This window comes from Pseudochaenichthys georgianus, chromosome 4, assembly GCF_902827115.2.
Source record: "Pseudochaenichthys georgianus chromosome 4, fPseGeo1.2, whole genome shotgun sequence".
In the NCBI taxonomy this organism is placed as follows: Eukaryota; Metazoa; Chordata; class Actinopteri; order Perciformes; family Channichthyidae; genus Pseudochaenichthys; species Pseudochaenichthys georgianus.
The window spans coordinates 1824588-1845993 of NC_047506.1; the positions used below are offsets into that span (position 1 = coordinate 1824588).

General features: G+C 40.1%; 1 protein-coding gene across 1 annotated transcript; it reads left to right on the forward strand.

Annotated features, from left to right (window-relative positions):
• The first annotated feature begins 6545 nt into the window (after window positions 1-6545).
• loxl5a (lysyl oxidase-like 5a) lies at window positions 6546-18856 on the forward strand. Its single transcript, XM_034081591.2, has 7 exons — window positions 6546-7472; window positions 8113-8221; window positions 10189-10326; window positions 10851-11007; window positions 11089-11184; window positions 18092-18207; window positions 18372-18856. Exons 1-7 carry the CDS (start codon window positions 6548-6550, stop codon window positions 18376-18378), a joined length of 1548 nt encoding a protein of 515 aa, XP_033937482.1. The 5' UTR covers window positions 6546-6547; the 3' UTR covers window positions 18379-18856.
• The last annotated feature ends 2550 nt before the right edge of the window (window positions 18857-21406 follow it).

Below are 21406 nucleotides of genomic sequence, written 5' to 3' on the forward strand. Positions count from 1 at the left end.
AGTGCTCTGGCTCCCACCACCACCTGTCTCCAATATATACAATTGCACCAGGTGCTCTAATCACCCAGTGCCCAAACATGCCTTCAAAATAAAAGCATAGAAACTACTTACTTATGACACTAACTAAGAATACATATAAATAAATGATAATAATAATAATAAACACCATAAAAAGCAAGAAAATAAATGTTAAACTATTAAATAATATAAAGAGATATATATAGCTCCAACATTATTATTATTACTACACACACACACACACACTCCTAGTCCTGTTTCTCCCGCTTTACCCTCACGCAGATTGTTGAAAAGAATTGCTGTGTGTGTGTGCGTGTGCGTGCGTGTGTGTGTGTATAGAGGGGTGTGTGACCTCTGACCACCTCTGGTCCCGAGGTGCTGCTCCTCCGTCAGCGGTCACTCGGGATCGGCCCCTCTCTGCTGGATTTACTCTGCAGTGAAACAGAGAATGTGTATGTGTATTCACTCTCAGTCCTAAACGGCTTGTTGGAGCTCCTGCCCCCCCCCCCCCCCCCCCTCCCTGTGAGCCCAGTGTGCTCTGATTGGTCGGGACGTTGCGAGGCTCGTTGCGAGGCTCGTTGCGAGGCTCGTTGCGAGGCTCGTTGCGAGGCTCGTTGCTGCTCGCCGCTGCTGCGAGGAGCGGACAGGTTTCTGGGTCGGCGATACAGCGAGAACAAGCGAAACTCATCCTGAGCACACACACACTCACAGCCGAAGTAAAAACAATAAGTGTGGCTTGATATTGAGAAAGAAAAAGGTTTGTAACGCTGTGAGAATGGGTCTGCAGAGAGCGTTTCTCCGCCATCCCAACTCGTCTGTTACCAACCAGGGAGCTCTATGCAAGTCAATGGGACTCCCTGCTAGTTAGCCAAGGCATCCTGGTGTGTGAGCTGCTCCGCGGATTGGTCCATTTGGGCCAATCCGGTCCTTTGTTGTTGATCTGGGTGTTCACACGTCACAGAACCCGGGAAGCAAACAATGGAAAAAGATAAATGTCCAACGAGGCGTTCTGGGGCAGCAGACAGGTCTTCTCAGGGTTTGTGACTCTGCAGACCGTTCACATGCAGAACAACCTTCATAACAACAAGGGGACGGTGATAACCAGAAAAGCATGGCATGGGCCCTTTAAGGTTTTTAAACCCATGCATCCTTCTGCACTGTGACATATTCACAGCTGATGGATTTAAATCCCACCTGTACATCAAGGGCTTTTTTTGCAAAGTTTGCATTTCAATTTCCTCCCACAGGAAACTCAAATGCGTGTAGGTCTGACTCACCTGTCCGCGTGCATTCTGGGATTTACTTCAGCCTCCTGCAACTGTAGACAGGATGAACGAAATATACAAGAGCAGTGTGGTGGATCTCATTGGACAAACAATTGAATCCTTGGACTGACTTAGGGGCAAAAGCATAATCTTGCTACGAGCCACGACAGTAAAGGGCTATATATGCTGATCAGATCAAAAAACACACACACACACACACACACACACACAACTCAGGCACACACAGTTGTGGTTTACACATAGTTTGTTTTTGAAGTTGTGTTTCTTTAGTAAGGGCGTTTCCTGTCAGTCTCGGGTGTTTTTGACACCTCTGCAGCTTGTTGTGAATTTAATAATCCATTTAATTTACAAAAACAGGCTCACCGCAGTGAAATCAGATGTAGTGGAACTTCTCTCCTATGACAATTCTCAATCTACGGTCTATTGATGCATGACTGTTTTAAACCTCTCAGCTAAAAAACAGAAGTTGTGTTGGAAATTAGATATCAGTTCACAGGGGGCAGGCCGTCTCGCAATATGGCTCTCGAGTTTCACTCTTATATTACCTTTGTATTGTTTCTGTCTTTATATGTCCTTTCACCTCTGGAACAAAGACACCATCCAAACAAAAAGACACTTATGCAATAATGTAATTCCCCATGAGAAATACTCTATTTTCCTTGAGACACATTTGGCTTAATGGCTTAATTATAGTCCTGTCTTCTCAAATGTTTCTTTTGGACTTATTCTCGGACCACCCTTGCGTGTTTTTGAAGAACTGGTATTGGAAAATTAGAGTGCAGAGATAAAATTAGAGCTCGCTGAAAGCTTGAAATATATAATTACAAGGCTTTGATGCCAATGTCTTCTGGTTTGCTCATATTTTGGAAAAGTGGGTTTCTTGATTTTGTGGGGTCTGGCATCACGTTCTGTTGCAAACTGCGCTGTATGCTGATTCTCCGTATGTTGTGTGTTTATGGTTGGCTTGAAAGTGGTCTCGGCCTCCATGCCACTGCCTGTTTGAAGTTTACGCCCAGCTGGTGCATGCTGGTTGGAGGTCCGCTGAAGACAAGTGTGCCATGCATGGCGATAATAAGGGCATGGAGCGGAGAGTGTGACTGCCTCTGTACCCAAAGATGCGACCACAGCTGTGTGATATCTGTATGAAACCCTCTATGTGCAGGGAGGGGAACCCTACATGTGATGGGAGTTCCTGTTTTTGTACTTTCTGAGAAAAAAATTGAAAAAGAACTCTAATTTGAAATAGTGCAAGTGAATTTCTTGCGACACATCCTTCAAAAATATTGAGTCACTATTTTGCAAAACATTTACTACTCGATTGTTGAAAGAGCCTTTTCCCGTATCGTTTATCTTAGGACAGCTTGAGCAATGCGAGTTCAATATGTGTCAGTGAACTTAATGTTCCAAAAAGTGTAAGAAAAACAGATTTTATTGCAAACTTGTCCAACAATTGGGCTTTTGAAATTTAGAAATTGTATGACCCTTTGAACTTCTCACAGTTGATATTTGAAGGTGATGGAACATAAGTGACAGCAATCTCTGTTGCATACCCTGTGTGTGTGTGTGTGTGTGTGTGTGTGTGTGTGTGTGTGTGTGTGTGTGTGTGTGTGTGTGTGTGTGTGTGTGTGTGTGTGTGTGTGTGTGTGTGATGCATCAGCTGTAAAAGGTCATGAACATCTAATGTCACACGTTGGTGCTACCTTACAGTGTTTGCATTATGCACGCACTTACAGGACATTGTGATGTAGCTTTGTGCAGAGGTGGAAGAAAATGTAGTGGAGTAGGAGTTTTATGTAGCAGGAGATGGAAATACAAATACCACAAAGTTGTACTTACAATAATTGAGTAAAGCTGAAAACCAATGTATTTAATTAGAATTCTACATTGAGAGTATGTTTCACGACATACACTGTGAGTGATTTTCCAGCCCTAGTGTGTGTGCTCTAACGTCCGCCACACACACTGCTCTCATTTTAAGCACCGTGAGTCCAGGTCGCATTGTTTTACCACACACACACACACACACACACACACACACACACACACACACACACACACACACACACACACACGACTGCAGCAGCTGATGTCTTTAGGAACTCAAAGACTGGCTGTTATTTTAATAGGGGCAAACCAAACAAGGAGAGGATGTGCTGGTATGAGATGCTCTGCTCTAAAGTGAACTGGTACATGATGTTTGTATTGATTTGTATATCGTTTATCTAGATGGTTATCAAATTCAACTTAAAATAAGATTGGAAGAGAGCAACAGAGGTAACTTTTATTTACTTACTGATTATTATTTGTAGCGGCCAAAATCCTATAGAACTAAAACAGATAATTAACTTAAAATAATACAGCCGCTGAGGCACAAGTTAGCAGATCTTACGCAGGGCAATGATCCAGGTCCAGACAAGATTCTCCATTGTGCATTTTATTCCTACAAAATACAATGAACAGGTTTCCTATATCTCTTTCCTTAAGCCTTTTCTATGGCTTTCCCTTGTGTGGCTTGAAACACCCTGGTAAAAAAAACCGTTTGCCTACTAGTGCTCTGGCTCCCACCACCACCTGTCTCCAATATATACAATTGCACCAGGTGCTCTAATCACCCAGTGCCCAAACATGCCTTCAAAATAAAAGCATAGAAACTACTTTAACTTATGACACTAACTAAGAATACATATGAATAAATGATAATAATAATAAACACCATAAAAAGCAAGAAAATAAATGTTAAACTATTATATAATATAAAGAGATATATATAGCTCCAACATTATTATTATTACCACACACACACACACACACACACACACACACACACACACACACACACACACACACACACACACACACACACACACACACACACACACACACACACACACACACACACACACACACACACACACACACACACACACACACACACACACACACACACACACACACACACACACACTCCTAGTCCTGTTTCTCCCGCTTTACCCTCACGCAGATTGTTGAAAGGAATTGCTGTGTGTGTGTGTGTGTGTGTGTGCGCGTGTGCGTGTGCGTGCGTGTGTGTATAGAGGGGTGTGTGACCTCTGATCACCTCTGGTCCCGAGGTGCTGCTCCTCCGTCAGCGGTCACTCAGGATCGGCCCCTCGCTGCTGGATTTACTCTGCAGTGAAACAGAGAACTAAGGTAAAGGTGAGCACCCCCCCCTCCCCCGAGAATATACAACCTTTATTTACCAGGTTATTTACACTTTGTTTGTGTTGCCTGTGCGATGGCAATGTCCTCTTACTTTCTATAATATAATACTGGATTTATTTTTGTCAAGTTCTGTAAATTAAAATCTATAGACTGACTTACTTTTTTTTTTTAAACTTGATTATAATTTATTTATATTTTAATTTTCTTATATTTTAATTTCGAGTTGTTATATTATATTGTTACTTCATGCTTTCTTTAAACAGACAACAGACACCAGACTTTTTCCTAATCCAGGAATAAAATGTGTGGAGGACATAGAAAACCTAATGAAGAGACCTCCCTTACATGTGTATATATAGGTCACAGCCATTTAAAACTCTACAGTGATTAAAGAAATATATAAACCTGACTCTGAACTTTTAGAATCAGAAACAGAATCGGTTTTATTACCAAGTAGGTTTACACCTACGAAGAATTTGGTTTGGTGTGACATACACATCACAAGATAAGAAATGAAGAGCAGGAGGTAAGACGTCTGTCACTTAAACACATTAAGGGATGTCTGAATGTTACTTAAGTGAGGTTAATGAGTTTCAATAGTTGTTTTTCACGCTCATATTTGACTTTAATGCATTTAGTTTCAAAGCTGGAAAAAGAAAGGACGTCTGATGAAGAGACTTGTCACGAGACTTTGATGAAAGTAGATCTGTCTCTCAGAAAGGGTTCACGCCATCTTGTGGTGAGAGCTCCACCTGTCCTCAGTCAGCAGGCAACACTCAGGGGAATTCATTTCTGAACAGATTATTATTATTCATTATTTATATTTATTATTATTATTTGATTTGATTTGATTCATTTATTTTTCATTTTTGAAAAGATTTTTTTTAAGTTTCCTAGAATCACTTTTTATGGTTGGGAGAGGATTGTGTTTACAAATCGGTGGTTGCCTGTGGTCTATCTACGCCGGGATCCTGAGTCGTGGCTCATCCTGTTGCTGCGGTCCTGGATCCTCTATCCTGAGTCGTGGACTTCGAGTCGTGGCTGAACCTGTCTCTGCGGTCCTCTGACTCTCACCATACTACTTCCCTGACATTCTCGTGGATTCATCTTCCTATTATACACACATGCATTTCCAAACATTTGGACTACCTATGTTGCAAATGTATTATCTTTTCAATTTACACACGGCATCTATTGCACGTCTGTCCATCCTGGGAGAGGGATCCCTCCTCTGTTGCTCTCCCTGAGGTTTCTCCCATTTTCCCTTTAAACTGGGTTTTCTTCGGAAGTTTTTCCTTGTACGATGTGAGGGTCTAAGGACAGAGGGTCTAAGGACAGAGGGTCTGAGGACAGAGGGTCTGAGGACAGAGGGTGTCGTATTGTCATACTGATATTCTGTACACACTGTGAAGACCACTGAGACAAATGTAATATTTGTGATATTGGGCTATATAAATAAACATTGATTGATTGATTGAAATCTCAATAATTGTATGAATGTATGTTTTGGTGTAAACATTGTGTCCAGCTTTACAACTTCACAACAACAAATATACAATAATCAGTCCCCAAAATCTAATGTTACAATTATTAACACGACTAGGGAAATATATAAGTTGTATAAGTAATATTTATATATTAGGAAAACTAAATAGATTAGACATTTAAAAAATAAATGAAAAGGATCTGAGATAATTGTTTCTTTGTACTTTCAGTTGAAGTGGAAATGTCTTGTTTAATAAGTTCAGTCAGCTTCTAGATTGGCTTTTGACAATACAAAATGTATAATTCTTCTTCTTCGTTGGTGCTGAAACGGTTACTGAGTGCAGCTCCGTCGCTGTGCATGGCTGGATAAATGCCCTTTTCCTCTGACATTACCTCACTTTACAAACATTTGGAGACGTCTTTCCTCTCTCTCTCTCTCTCTGTGATGCTGTGCGCAAATGCGTGACGGGGTCGTCTGTAAAACGCCCCCCCCCCCCCATCAGGATGTTAAACCCAAATGTTCGTGGTTAATGTCTCAGTGTTGCAGACGTTCAGCCATGGAGAAGTGTGTGCTGGTTTTAATCTTCCTGCTGGATGTTTTGGTGTGTTTTTGTTCCGGTCAGCACCATTTACGCACACCTGGAGGGCTGTGGAAGCACCGGTTCCAGTGGCAGAATAACGGCCAGGTGTTCAGTTTGCTGAGCACGGGGACTCAGTATCACGCACCTGCGCAGAACAGGGGAGGAACGAAGCTTTTTTTGACAACCAGACATAGTTTGAATCGACCTTACCCTCCTGTTGAGCTCAGAAGACCCGCCAGAACCAGACATGGAGAGCTCCAGGACGCAGCCGCAGGTCCCTCTATCCAAAACGAGGTGAGTCAGATGGATGTGTCGGTGCTCGGTGTGGATGCAGGTCAGTATTTACTCGCTTCGGGAAGACCAGGGACGCACAACCAGCCCCAAACGCGCCTCGGGTCCACCAGAGAGGCTCCGGGACACCGTGCGCAACAGGCGGTGTCCAACAGCAGCGCCGCAGCTTTCACCTCCATCCAGGAGTTTTCCGGCAGTGGAGTCCCAAGAGGAGGCCGGAGCACACCTGGAAGTGATCCACACCATACCACAACTCCTCCGGTGAAATCCCCGGACTTTACGCACAGGACACGTTCAGAGTCACCCGAGGACGCATCGCAAAACTCTGTTGGAGACGCTCAAAGTGCCCAAAGAGCGCAGTCGCTGACCAGAAACACTCCAGAGTCCAGTGTCCCCCCCACAGCTCTGTCCGGTAACGCAGTGGAGATTCCCTTCCCGAGGCAGAGGCCGGAAACAACCAGAACTCCGAGTGTTGGGGACGCTCGGGATCCGCACAGTATCCATCACAGGAACTCCGTTTTCTATAATGTTTACCCGGCGGACCGCAGGAACAGGATCACTGCGCGCCCTCCACCAGGACCGGGGTATGGCACCAGGTTCTTCCACAACGGTGAGGCGAACAGGAGACTCTTTAACCAAAGTAACACGTTTTAGAACAACATCATTCTTGATTTATAAGACTATGAAATAAAAAAAGTTCTGGTTAGGGTTATGAATTGAAACGCTTACTCGTGTTTACTAGAAGAGTTTGAAGAAAAAAAAGAACCAACAAGCGAGGATGACCCAGGCTAAAAAAAAATTCTAATTATTTTTTAATGAGAGTGAGAGTTGGTCTTCTACGAATGACATCATTATTATCTGCAGTATGAAAGCCTCGGAGCCAAATTGAAGTTAATGGCTGTTGTAATAGATGAGTGAGCCATTAGTGCAGGATTTGGCCAGCAGTGGTGCAGAAGATAATGAAGTTATGAGAGTATTAATACCCAAAGTTCTCCATTTAATAAACTGTCAAACTCTGCTGTTAATAGTTAATGAAATTAAATTAGGTACAACGGTAAATACTTGTTTTCCATTGATATTTTCTAAGTAAGAAGTTAAACTTCAAAATGTTTATGAATTGTAACGCTTCCTCCCCTTTTCCAGAAAACTGAACAAGTTTGAAGACCTTACTTTTTGGAAGTATTAATGGAAAGTAAATGCATTTCTGGTTGAGTCAGTTTACATTATTTTCATTTTTTTTCTTCCTGCAGGCCTCCCAGACCTGGTTCCTGACCCGTACTACATCCAGGCTGCCTCCTACATCCAGAGGGTTCAGATGTACGCACTGCGCTGTGCGGCTGAGGAAAACTGTCTCTCCAGGTACATTCTTTCATTTGTTAGAAACCACACCACCTTAAAGAGGCCCTATTCTGCTTATCGGGGTTTCCTCTTTTCTGTAGATCAGGGGGTTCAAGCTGAAATACACAGTGGGCCAAAATTAAAAAATGGGTAGTCGAGGGCCGGACTGGTATTAAACCTGGAACTAACAAAGCTTAAATTATTGCCTATAAAAACAACATTAAACATTAAATAATCAGCTGCATTCATTTCTCATGGCTCTATCTGCAGCTTTTCCAGAGTCATTTCTTATGAGTACATTTCCCCACAGGCCAACAACAGCTTCAACAAAACTATTCCCCTCAAAGAGAAACCAAACATGCCCTGCTGTCCTGAGAGAAAGTGCAGAAGGAAGCATCCATTGAACTCAGTGTGCTGCTCTGTGATGCTAGTTCAGATACTTGGCCTCTCATCTTGGGTACAAGGTCATCAATGTTTGGGGTCCGGCTCTGAGCGGAGGAGACCCTCAGGATGGAGGGAAGGTGCAATATACCGGCGGGCCAGATCTAATAGGAATTAGAAATTATCCTGCGGGGCGAAATTAAATCCACCACGGGCCTGATTTGGCCCCCGGGCCTCGAGTTTGACACATGTGCTGTAGTGTGTTCTAGAGGTTTGTGTGCATGTAAATGGTCTGAAAGAGGTGCTGTGAGAACAAAAAGGAGCTTTTTTAACATTAAAGCACGGAGACAAGTCCCAGTAGAGACACTACATATGAACCTGAACATCCCTTTGAAGTGTCAGGCAAGGCAAGATCAATTGAATGAGTGAACTAGTGAAGAAACGGGTACATTAAGTCAGTCTTAATTCACTTTTTTAATGATTTTTGACTGACAATGTTTATGCACAAGCTCTCTACTGTGTCATGAAATCAATCAAGCATCAATACTTTTAAATAAAGAAATATGATCTTTTAGTTCCTGTGAGGTTGCCACATTGGGATGTACTTTGGCCTCGCTCCCACCTGGACTCTTTAGCAGAGCGGCTGAAATCCTCTGATCTGAGCGGCTCTTTCCAAATAAAAGGAATCTGTGAAGTGAACGGCAGAGGATTCCTGAGGTGACTCAAAACCTCAGAGTGATGCAGCGTTATGTAAACTCAGGAGACGGAGGGTGATGTGCAGCGGTCAGTGGACAAGCATACATTCAAATCCATTCATGTGTTCATGCCCAATATCAGATCCTGCACAATATACTTTACATCATATGTGCAACAATTTTATTAGATCTCAGGATGTTTTTTTAAACTACTTCCTTAATTGTTGTTGCACCGCTGCTAATCGTATCCAGTGTTGCAGAGTTGAACATGTACTTACAGTAATTTACATTTTGCAGACGCTTGAGGGGGGTCCAAAAACATTCATATTTGCATAGTGATTCAAGTTGTTCAATTCCTTTTCCGCCTTTATTTCTGTAGTCAGAAAACTGAAACTACAAATGAATTTGGGCGGGAAAAGGAAAGAACTAAACGAGAAGCAGCGTTCAGTTATTATGCTCCAAACATCTGGAACAAGCTCCCAGAAACCTGCAGGTCCGCTGCAACTCTGACTACTTTTAAATCCAGGCTGAAGACTTTTCTTTTTGTCGCTGCTTTTAATTGAACTATTCACATCTTAAACTGCACTGTAACTTCTATCCATGTATTTTTTCTTTTAATGTTTATTTTATTATCTTTTCTTTTTAACGACTGTTTTTAAATGCCATTTTCTTAACGTCTTTCTTTTTTCGCAAAGCACTTTGAATTGCCTTGTGTTGAAAAGTGCAAAATAAATAAACTTGCCTATAAAAAAAAAATGTAACCATTGTTTCTAATTCAAGATTCAAGGCTGTTATTGTCATTGGCACCTACTGTAGTACAGTCCTTGAAACAAAGCTTTTCAATGAGCTTCCCAAACCCTGAAGATCTCACAAAGCTCTTTGTAATCTTGGTTCCTCCTCTCCTCTCCTCAGGTCTGCGTCTCAGCCCGGTGTCAGAGACCTGGACTACAGGGTTCTGCTGCGGTTCCCTCAGCGAGTGAAGAACCAGGGAACTGCAGACTTCCTCCCTGTGAAGCCTCAGCACGAGTGGGAGTGGCACAGCTGCCACCAGTGAGTTCACACCAAACCAGTCTGTGCCTGGACTCTTCCTTGAAACACATTCTACGTATTACTTTGACTTATTGTTGGGAAAATACTGAGTGTCCTCTTCCAGCATGAGAGTAACATGATAACAAAGGTATCAACTGCAGCTGTGAACATGACAGGATGTGAGATGACATAGAAGAGCATCAGGACTGTTTGAGGCAGATGATAGCGATGTGATGAACATGATGATTCAGCCTCTATGGAGAGAGACATCAAGCATTCTCATTTCTGACGTGGAGCTAATCTGAAGTAAACATTGAATACTGCTTTCTATTCCTCCATCTTGTGACTGTGTGACTCCCTCTCTTGGATATCAGCATGTGAAGGACACTGCTCAGGAACTAGTTGATGCTCTGTATGTGATGACTCCTTCCATTCTGGAGAGGATCACAGATACATGGATCCTGAGGCAGAAGCTCAAGCCGGTAACGAGTGATATTTCAACACTTATAGTTAATGATACCCCCCCCCCCCCCCCCTGTGTGCAGACATTACCACAGCATGGAGGCGTTCAGTAACTACGACCTGCTGGACGTCTCCTCGGGTCAGAAGGTGGCTGAGGGACATAAGGCAAGTTTCTGTCTGGAGGATACTTCCTGTGACCCGGGGGTGAGGCGGCGCTTCGCCTGCACGGCTCACACTCAGGTCAGTCCATCATTTATTTATTCTCCTAAACAATCCAGACTTTATTTTATTTATTTATCAGCTAAATCTGGTTCTGCTCAGGGTCTCAGTCCAGGCTGCTACGACACGTATCACGCCAACATCGACTGCCAGTGGATCGACATCACCGACGTTCCACCGGGAAACTACATCCTGAGGGTGGGAGAACATCAACCATTTATTATAATATACAGAGGTGGGAAGTAGTGGAGTACAAATACTAGGTTAGTGTACTTAAGTACATGTTTCTGGTACCAGTACTTTACTCCACTACTTATTTTTCTGAAAACGTTCTACTTCTTACATGTTGAACACAAATACCTGTACTTTCTACTTCTTACATGTTGAACACAAATACCTGTACTTTCTACTTCTTACATGTTGAACCCAAATACCTGTACTTTCTACTTCTTACATGTTGAACCCAAATACCTGTACTTTCTACTTCTTACATGTTGAACCCAAATACCTGTACTTTCTACTTCTTACATGTTGAACTCAAATACCTGTACTTTCTACTTCTCACATGTTGAACACAAATACCTGTACTTTCTACTTCTTACATGTTGAACTCAAATACCTGTACTTTCTACTTCTCACATGTTGAACCCAAATACCTGTACTTTCTACTTCTTACATGTTGAACCCAAATACCTGTACTTTCTACTTCTTACATGTTGAACCCAAATACCTGTACTTTCTACTTCTTACATGTTGAACACAAATACCTGTACTTTCTACTTCTTACATGTTGAACCCAAATACCTGTACTTTCTACTTCTTACATGTTGAACACAAATACCTGTACTTTCTACTTCTTACATGTTGAACACAAATACCTGTACTTTCTACTTCTTACATGTTGAACTCAAATACCTGTACTTTCTACTTCTTACATGTTGAACCCAAATACCTGTACTTTCTACTTCTTACATGTTGAACTCAAATACCTGTACTTTCTACTTCTCACATGTTGAACACAAATACCTGTACTTTCTACTTCTTACATGTTGAACACAAATACCTGTACTTTCTACTTCTTACATGTTGAACTCAAATACCTGTACTTTCTACTTCTTACATGTTGAACACAAATACCTGTACTTTCTACTTCTTACATGTTGAACTCAAATACCTGTACTTTCTACTTCTCACATGTTGAACATAAATACCTGTACTTTCTACTTCTTACATGTTGAACATAAATACCTGTACTTTCTACTTCTTACATGTTGAACTCAAATACCTGTACTTTCTACTTCTCACATGTTGAACACAAATACCTGTACTTTCTACTTCTCACATGTTGAACACAAATACCTGTACTTTCTACTTCTTACATGTTGAACACAAATACCTGTACTTTCTACTTCTCACATGTTGAACTCAAATACCTGTACTTTCTACTTCTTACATGTTGAACACAAATACCTGTACTTTCTACTTCTTACATGTTGAACTCAAATACCTGTACTTTCTACTTCTCACATGTTGAACATAAATACCTGTACTTTCTACTTCTTACATGTTGAACATAAATACCTGTACTTTCTACTTCTTACATGTTGAACTCAAATACCTGTACTTTCTACTTCTTACATGTTGAACACAAATACCTGTACTTTCTACTTCTTACATGTTGAACTCAAATACCTGTACTTTCTACTTCTTACATGTTGAACACAAATACCTGTACTTTCTACTTCTTACATGTTGAACCCAAATACCTGTACTTTCTACACATGTTGAACACAAATACCTGTACTTTCTACTTCTCTCATGTTGAACTCAAATACCTGTACTTTCTACTTCTTACATGTTGAACTCAAATACCTGTACTTTCTACTTCTCTCATGTTGAACTCAAATACCTGTACTTTCTACTTCTCTCATGTTGAACTCAAATACCTGTACTTTCTACTTCTTACATGTTGAACCCAAATACCTGTACTTTCTACTTCTCACATGTTGAACCCAAATACCTGTACTTTCTACTTCTTACATGTTGAACTCAAATACCTGTACTTTCTACTTCTTACATGTTGAACTCAAATACCTGTACTTTCTACTTCTCACATGTTGAACTCAAATACCTGTACTTTCTACTTCTCTCATGTTGAACTCAAATACCTGTACTTTCTACTTCTTACATGTTGAACTCAAATACCTGTACTTTCTACTTCTCTCATGTTGAACTCAAATACCTGTACTTTCTACTTCTCTCATGTTGAACTCAAATACCTGTACTTTCTACTTCTTACATGTTGAACCCAAATACCTGTACTTTCTACTTCTCACATGTTGAACCCAAATACCTGTACTTTCTACTTCTTACATGTTGAACCCAAATACCTGTACTTTCTACTTCTTACATGTTGAACCCAAATACCTGTACTTTCTACTTCTCACATGTTGAACCCAAATACCTGTACTTTCTACTTCTTACATGTTGAACACAAATACCTGTACTTTCTACTTCTCTCATGTTGAACTCAAATACCTGTACTTTCTACTTCTCTCATGTTGAACTCAAATACCTGTACTTTCTACTTCTTACATGTTGAACCCAAATACCTGTACTTTCTACTTCTTACATGTTGAACCCAAATACCTGTACTTTCTACTTCTCACATGTTGAACCCAAATACCTGTACTTTCTACTTCTTACATGTTGAACACAAATACCTGTACTTTCTACTTCTCTCATGTGAACTCAAATACCTGTACTTTCTACTTCTTACATGTTGAACTCAAATACCTGTACTTTCTACTTCTCTCATGTTGAACTCAAATACCTGTACTTTCTACTTCTCTCATGTTGAACTCAAATACCTGTACTTTCTACTTCTTACATGTTGAACCCAAATACCTGTACTTTCTACTTCTCACATGTTGAACCCAAATACCTGTACTTTCTACTTCTTACATGTTGAACTCAAATACCTGTACTTTCTACTTCTTACATGTTGAACTCAAATACCTGTACTTTCTACTTCTCACATGTTGAACTCAAATACCTGTACTTTCTACTTCTTACATGTTGAACACAAATACCTGTACTTTCTACTTCTTACATGTTGAACACAAATACCTGTACTTTCTACTTCTCTCATGTTAAACTCAAATACCTGTACTTTCTACTTCTTACATGTTGAACACAAATACCTGTACTTTCTACTTCTTACATGTTGAACTCAAATACCTGTACTTTCTACTTCTTACATGTTGAACACAAATACCTGTACTTTCTACTTCTTACATGTTGAACACAAATACCTGTACTTTCTACTTCTTACATGTTGAACTCAAATACCTGTACTTTCTACTTCTTACATGTTGAACATAAATACCTGTACTTTCTACTTCTTACATGTTGAACTCAAATACCTGTACTTTCTACTTCTCACATGTTGAACACAAATACCTGTACTTTCTACTTCTCACATGTTGAACACAAATACCTGTACTTTCTACTTCTTACATGTTGAACACAAATACCTGTACTTTCTACTTCTCACATGTTGAACTCAAATACCTGTACTTTCTACTTCTTACATGTTGAACACAAATACCTGTACTTTCTACTTCTTACATGTTGAACTCAAATACCTGTACTTTCTACTTCTCACATGTTGAACATAAATACCTGTACTTTCTACTTCTTACATGTTGAACATAAATACCTGTACTTTCTACTTCTTACATGTTGAACTCAAATACCTGTACTTTCTACTTCTTACATGTTGAACACAAATACCTGTACTTTCTACTTCTTACATGTTGAACTCAAATACCTGTACTTTCTACTTCTTACATGTTGAACACAAATACCTGTACTTTCTACTTCTTACATGTTGAACCCAAATACCTGTACTTTCTACACATGTTGAACACAAATACCTGTACTTTCTACTTCTCTCATGTTGAACTCAAATACCTGTACTTTCTACTTCTTACATGTTGAACTCAAATACCTGTACTTTCTACTTCTCTCATGTTGAACTCAAATACCTGTACTTTCTACTTCTCTCATGTTGAACTCAAATACCTGTACTTTCTACTTCTTACATGTTGAACCCAAATACCTGTACTTTCTACTTCTCACATGTTGAACCCAAATACCTGTACTTTCTACTTCTTACATGTTGAACTCAAATACCTGTACTTTCTACTTCTTACATGTTGAACTCAAATACCTGTACTTTCTACTTCTCACATGTTGAACTCAAATACCTGTACTTTCTACTTCTCTCATGTTGAACTCAAATACCTGTACTTTCTACTTCTTACATGTTGAACTCAAATACCTGTACTTTCTACTTCTCTCATGTTGAACTCAAATACCTGTACTTTCTACTTCTCTCATGTTGAACTCAAATACCTGTACTTTCTACTTCTTACATGTTGAACCCAAATACCTGTACTTTCTACTTCTCACATGTTGAACCCAAATACCTGTACTTTCTACTTCTTACATGTTGAACCCAAATACCTGTACTTTCTACTTCTTACATGTTGAACCCAAATACCTGTACTTTCTACTTCTCACATGTTGAACCCAAATACCTGTACTTTCTACTTCTTACATGTTGAACACAAATACCTGTACTTTCTACTTCTCTCATGTTGAACTCAAATACCTGTACTTTCTACTTCTCTCATGTTGAACTCAAATACCTGTACTTTCTACTTCTTACATGTTGAACCCAAATACCTGTACTTTCTACTTCTTACATGTTGAACCCAAATACCTGTACTTTCTACTTCTCACATGTTGAACCCAAATACCTGTACTTTCTACTTCTTACATGTTGAACACAAATACCTGTACTTTCTACTTCTCTCATGTTGAACTCAAATACCTGTACTTTCTACTTCTTACATGTTGAACTCAAATACCTGTACTTTCTACTTCTCTCATGTTGAACTCAAATACCTGTACTTTCTACTTCTCTCATGTTGAACTCAAATACCTGTACTTTCTACTTCTTACATGTTGAACCCAAATACCTGTACTTTCTACTTCTCACATGTTGAACCCAAATACCTGTACTTTCTACTTCTTACATGTTGAACTCAAATACCTGTACTTTCTACTTCTTACATGTTGAACTCAAATACCTGTACTTTCTACTTCTCACATGTTGAACTCAAATACCTGTACTTTCTACTTCTTACATGTTGAACACAAATACCTGTACTTTCTACTTCTTACATGTTGAACACAAATACCTGTACTTTCTACTTCTCTCATGTTAAACTCAAATACCTGTACTTTCTACTTCTTACATGTTGAACACAAATACCTGTACTTTCTACTTCTTACATGTTGAACTCAAATACCTGTACTTTCTACTTCTTACATGTTGAACACAAATACCTGTACTTTCTACTTCTTACATGTTGAACACAAATACCTGTACTTTCTACTTCTTACATGTTGAACTCAAATACCTGTACTTTCTACTTCTTACATGTTGAACACAAATACCTGTACTTTCTACTTCTTACATGTTGAACTCAAATACCTGTACTTTCTACTTCTCTCATTCTCCAAACAGCTGGTTCCTTTAGTCTGAATGTGTGTTGGTGCGTGGTCATTATTCTTTAGAGTCACTGCGTGCCTATTGGTTGGAACACGATCCGTGTATCCATCACTTCCTGGTCTTCTCTAAAGAAGAGGGACCAATGGAAACGTTGTCATGTTGCCGTTGTTCAGCATGGAAACATTCATTAGCTAACAATGACATTATTGTTCTATTAACATAAAGGGAGGTCAGGTACTCTTTAAAGCAGCTGCTAGCTATGGGTACTTTTTACTGAAGTACACTTCAAAGCCTCTTTACTTTGACTTGAGTAAAGAAGTTTAGTCAGTACTTCTACTTTTACCGGAGTACTTTTAAACACGAGTATCTGTACTTCTACTTGAGTAAAGGAGGTGTTTACTTTTGCTGTCTCTGATAATATATATATATATATATATATATGTCATTACAATCATCATGAATTATCCAAAAAATTGAACTTGACTCGATGAGAAGATAAGGAATATATTTCCCACTGGAAGTAAATGTTTGTTCCCATTGTCGCTTCCATATAAGGGAAGTGCGTGGGAGGTAAATGTGAATTGTGCGCATGTTTGGCTGTGCCCTCAAGGGAAGTCAAACCCCCAATCAGGTCACCTTTCTCAGCCCTGAAGAGCTCCTGGGAAAACGTTGTTGCTTCAAAAAGTCAAAGCTCTCGTCATATGTTTCCTAAGGCGGCAGAGAGAGTTGCAAACGTGTTAAAAAACACTTCCAGTAGGAGAAACTCGCTGCAGTTTTAAAAAACGTGCACAAATGTACCAAAACATTTGCAAACATCTTCACCAAACTGGGGCAAACATGTCTTCGCTAACATTACGTGTGTGTGCGTCACTTTTTAGTGTCCCCCCTATTCCGTTGTGTTTTGAGCTTCTTGCAGCGTTTCGTTTTTGCAGCGCTGCACATGTTTCCTCAAGTTGGTGAAGATGTTCCTTCGTGTTTCTTGGCACAATTCTGCTTATATAATAACGCAGTTTCGGAAATTGCAGCACATTTCTCCAGATTGAAATGTTTTGGACCGTTTGCACCCGTAGGTATCCCCATGTTTAATTAAGCATTCGATAGGAGGTGGATGTATTTAAATCTTTCATCTCTGCAAAGTCAATTCAGCCATTTCTCAATTCAAGGCAACTCAAAAGTCTTCATCAGTCAATCAGTGAAGAAAAGGGTCAATTAAGTCAGTCTTAATTCACTTTTTGTGATTTATTTTTATGCAGATGTAAAAAGCATCTGTGAAGTGAGCGGCAGAGGCTTCCTAAGTCATTTCAGCCATTTCTCAATTCAAGGCAACTCACAAGTCTTTAACTTCAAAGTCAAAGTCGTGTTTTGAGTCATTTCTCTTTTGTCAAGTACATTTTCCGAGTCGTTAAACAGTGACTCGAGTCGACTTGTTCCTCAGTGATCAGACTTCTCTCTCTCTCTCTCTCTCTCTCTCTCTCTCTCTCTCTCTCTCTCTCTCTCTCTCTCTCTCTCTCTCTCTCTCAGGTGACCGTGAACCCCTCTCAGGCGGTGCAGGAATCTGACTTCTCCAACAACGAGGTCCTCTGTGACATCCGATACACAGGAGGCTACGTTCAGGCCAGGAACTGCAGGATCACCGTGTGAGTCTCGGATTCCAATCAATCAATCAATCAATCAATCAATCAATCAATCAATCAACCAATCAATCAATCGATCAATCAACCAATCAATCGATCCATTTCACCCCTGAGATTTAAATAAAAGAGGAAGAGCTCATCCCTGATTCATATTCTCTCTCCCACAGAAGCTGACCCGACTGAAGACGACAACTGAATAAGGAATACCGTTATTGTTGCTTTTAATGTGCAGTTATTTGTTGTTTACCTTCAAAACGTTTTTTGTATTTATGTCTTTATCTTATATTGTAGAGTCGGCTCGATTTTAACTTGTGTTATTTGTAAGAAATGTGTGTTTTTTATAGCAATGAAAGACTGTTGTTTGTGTGCAGACAACTTGAGGAAAGCTGAGTGAATACTCTCAGCCACAATGTGCGACTGGATCGGTGGTTTTAAAATAAACGTTTCTACCCTGACATTAACGAGCATTTTGTATTTTGGACAAGAAAGATCCTCTCTGTAATGGAGTGTAGGAATTATCTTTCATTACTTTATTTTGTATTTGTGTCCGACCAAACACTGTTCAATGTTTATTTATATAGAGAGGCGAAGTCCCTCCCTTTCCGGGGGCTCCATGGGACCTTATTTCGGAACAATTATGTATTGAAGTCGATGGAGAGAGAAAGATTATCTTTCCCGTTTGAATTGTGCCACGAATTACACATATGATGTTTGTCAATTTAAAAGATCATTTTGCAAGTGAAAAAATTAAAAAGTGTCGTAAAACTGTGAAGTAACACTTTGTCTGTGTGAAACCGCTCAATGACCTACATCTCCCGTCTCGCACCACACACCCAGACGGCCGTCACGTTGAAACATTTCACTTCTTTCTCTCAGAACGAGGCGGAAAGTATTAAAAGAGGTGAAAATCACTCCAAGTCTGGGCGTGTTGAGAGCTGCACACACACAAGGGGAGTTAGTCGGTTCCGTGAGAGCCAGCATGCGGGACCGGGACTCTGGGATTCGTAGTCTTTCTAGTTGCGTATTTTTCATAGTCTTATATTTCAACAGTTTTACGACAAACTGTGACTTTTTTGACGTGGAAATGATTTTTTAAATTGACAAACATCATATGTGTAATTCGTGGCACAATTCAAACGGGATCGAACGATAATCTTTCTCTCTCCATTGACTTCAATACATACTTTTTCAGAAATAAGGTCCCATGGGTCGGAAGTAGATGGGCGGGACTTCGCCTCTCTATAGCCCAATATCACACATGTTACATTTGTCTCAGTGGACTTCACAGTTTGTACAGAATATCAGTATGACAATACAACACCCTCTGTCCTCAGACCCTCTGTCCTTAGACCCTCTGTCCTTAGACCCTCACATCGTACAAGGAAACACTTCCAGAGAAAACCCAGAGTTAAAGGGAACATGGGAGAAACCTCAGGGAGAGCAGCAGAGGAGGGATCCCTCTCCCAGGACGGACAGACGTGCAATAGATGCCGTGTGTAAATCGAAGAGATAATACATTTTACAGCGTAGACCAAATGTTTGGAAATGCATGTGTCTGTAATAAGAAGATGAATCCACGAGGATGTCAACAATCCTGTGGGCGCCATCAGAAATTAAAAGACAAAACCTATTTACAAACTTCTTTTAAATCGTGCATATCTAAAATGTTAAAAAGGGACTCAAATAATCGTTTCACGTAAAAGAAAACTTTTAAATTTGTAGATTATCTCTGATTGGTTTGACTCTCCCATATAGGTATCCAACAAATACCCATAATGTGCTTTTTAGTTATTTAAAAGACAATAATATCTCACTAAACCACAGGTTGAAAATACATTTGAAGCCAGGGGCAATAGTTTGTTAAACCCTGATAAAAAGGTGCCTTATTAAACCAAGAAGCATGCGTTTTGAAGCATGATTTATTTAGCGGTTTTCTTTTGTATAACTTGTTATTTTATTCTTTAGCGAAAGGATACTTGGTTGTTTAAAAGGTGCTCTGAATTTCAATTCTATGTTATAATGAAGTGTATTTAGGGTTAAACGAAGGTACCATTGAAGACTGAAGCCTTATTCATAGAAACATATAAATAGTCAGTGATGGGATAATTTAAACAAATATTTAACAACATGAAGTCATTCCTCCGACCGTTTATCATTAACACGAGCTGAGGACCATTCGTGTTGTATTTCTGACATGCTTTAGGAATAACACACCTCAGAGAAATACCTGACATGAGTCCACTTTTAAAACAGGAAACACGCGGCTTCTCACCTCAGCTGTGTTGTTGAGTGTTTGTCATGTCGTGTTACCGATGAGGAAACATTTATTAACTCCGTGTTCCAGAGCTCTGTTTGCACTTTGTCACCAAATGTATTATTATACTCTGTCTGAAGGGGATGTGGAAACACACACACACACACACACACACACACACACACACACACACACACACACACACACACACACACACACACACACACACACACACACACACACACACACACACACACACACATATATATATATATATACACACACACATACCATGTATACATCACTTCAGGGGACATTGCATTGACTTACATGCATTTCCTGGAGACTTATCCTAACCTTAACCACAACCAACACATGCCTAACCCTAAACCTTACCCTTACCCTAACCCTAATCCTAACCCTAACCCTAACCAAGTCTTCACCCTAAAATTAATGATCCCCCTCATGGGGACCCCCAATTTGTCCCCATAAGGGAAGCCAGTCCCCACATGTGACTATGTAAACAGATTTAGGTCCCCACAAGTATAGCAATGCTAGACCACACACACACACACACACACACACACACACACACACACACACACACACACACACACACACACACACACACACACACACACACACACACACACACACACACACACACACACACACACAGTGTATTCAACAACGCTAATGATTCTCCGTGCCATATTAAGCTTTATTAATTTAAAAAAAATGCAGTTTTGGTTTCCTGACCAGACCTGGCGCCAGAACAAATCTACAGAGAGGGCATGTGATAGAACCTGGATAGATCGTATCAAACAGTATGGCCAACAGCATTGCGTAAAGACGCAAATAAATACACAAATACACAAATAAAGGGCAACATAGAAACCACGTTTGAAACATTGTGGGCGTGGCGGCACAAACACTGGTAACTCATGA

Bases quoted from the DNA above. Each gene is read 5' to 3' on its own strand.
- loxl5a (XM_034081591.2), top strand. From the start codon at position 6,548: ATGGAGAAGTGTGTGCTGGTTTTAATCTTCCTGCTGGATGTTTTGGTG. The intron at 11,008-11,088 runs GTCAGTCCATCA...GGTTCTGCTCAG, and splicing joins CCTGCACGGCTCACACTCAG to GGTCTCAGTCCAGGCTGCTA. The intron at 11,185-18,091 runs GTGGGAGAACAT...TCTCTCTCTCAG, and splicing joins CGGGAAACTACATCCTGAGG to GTGACCGTGAACCCCTCTCA.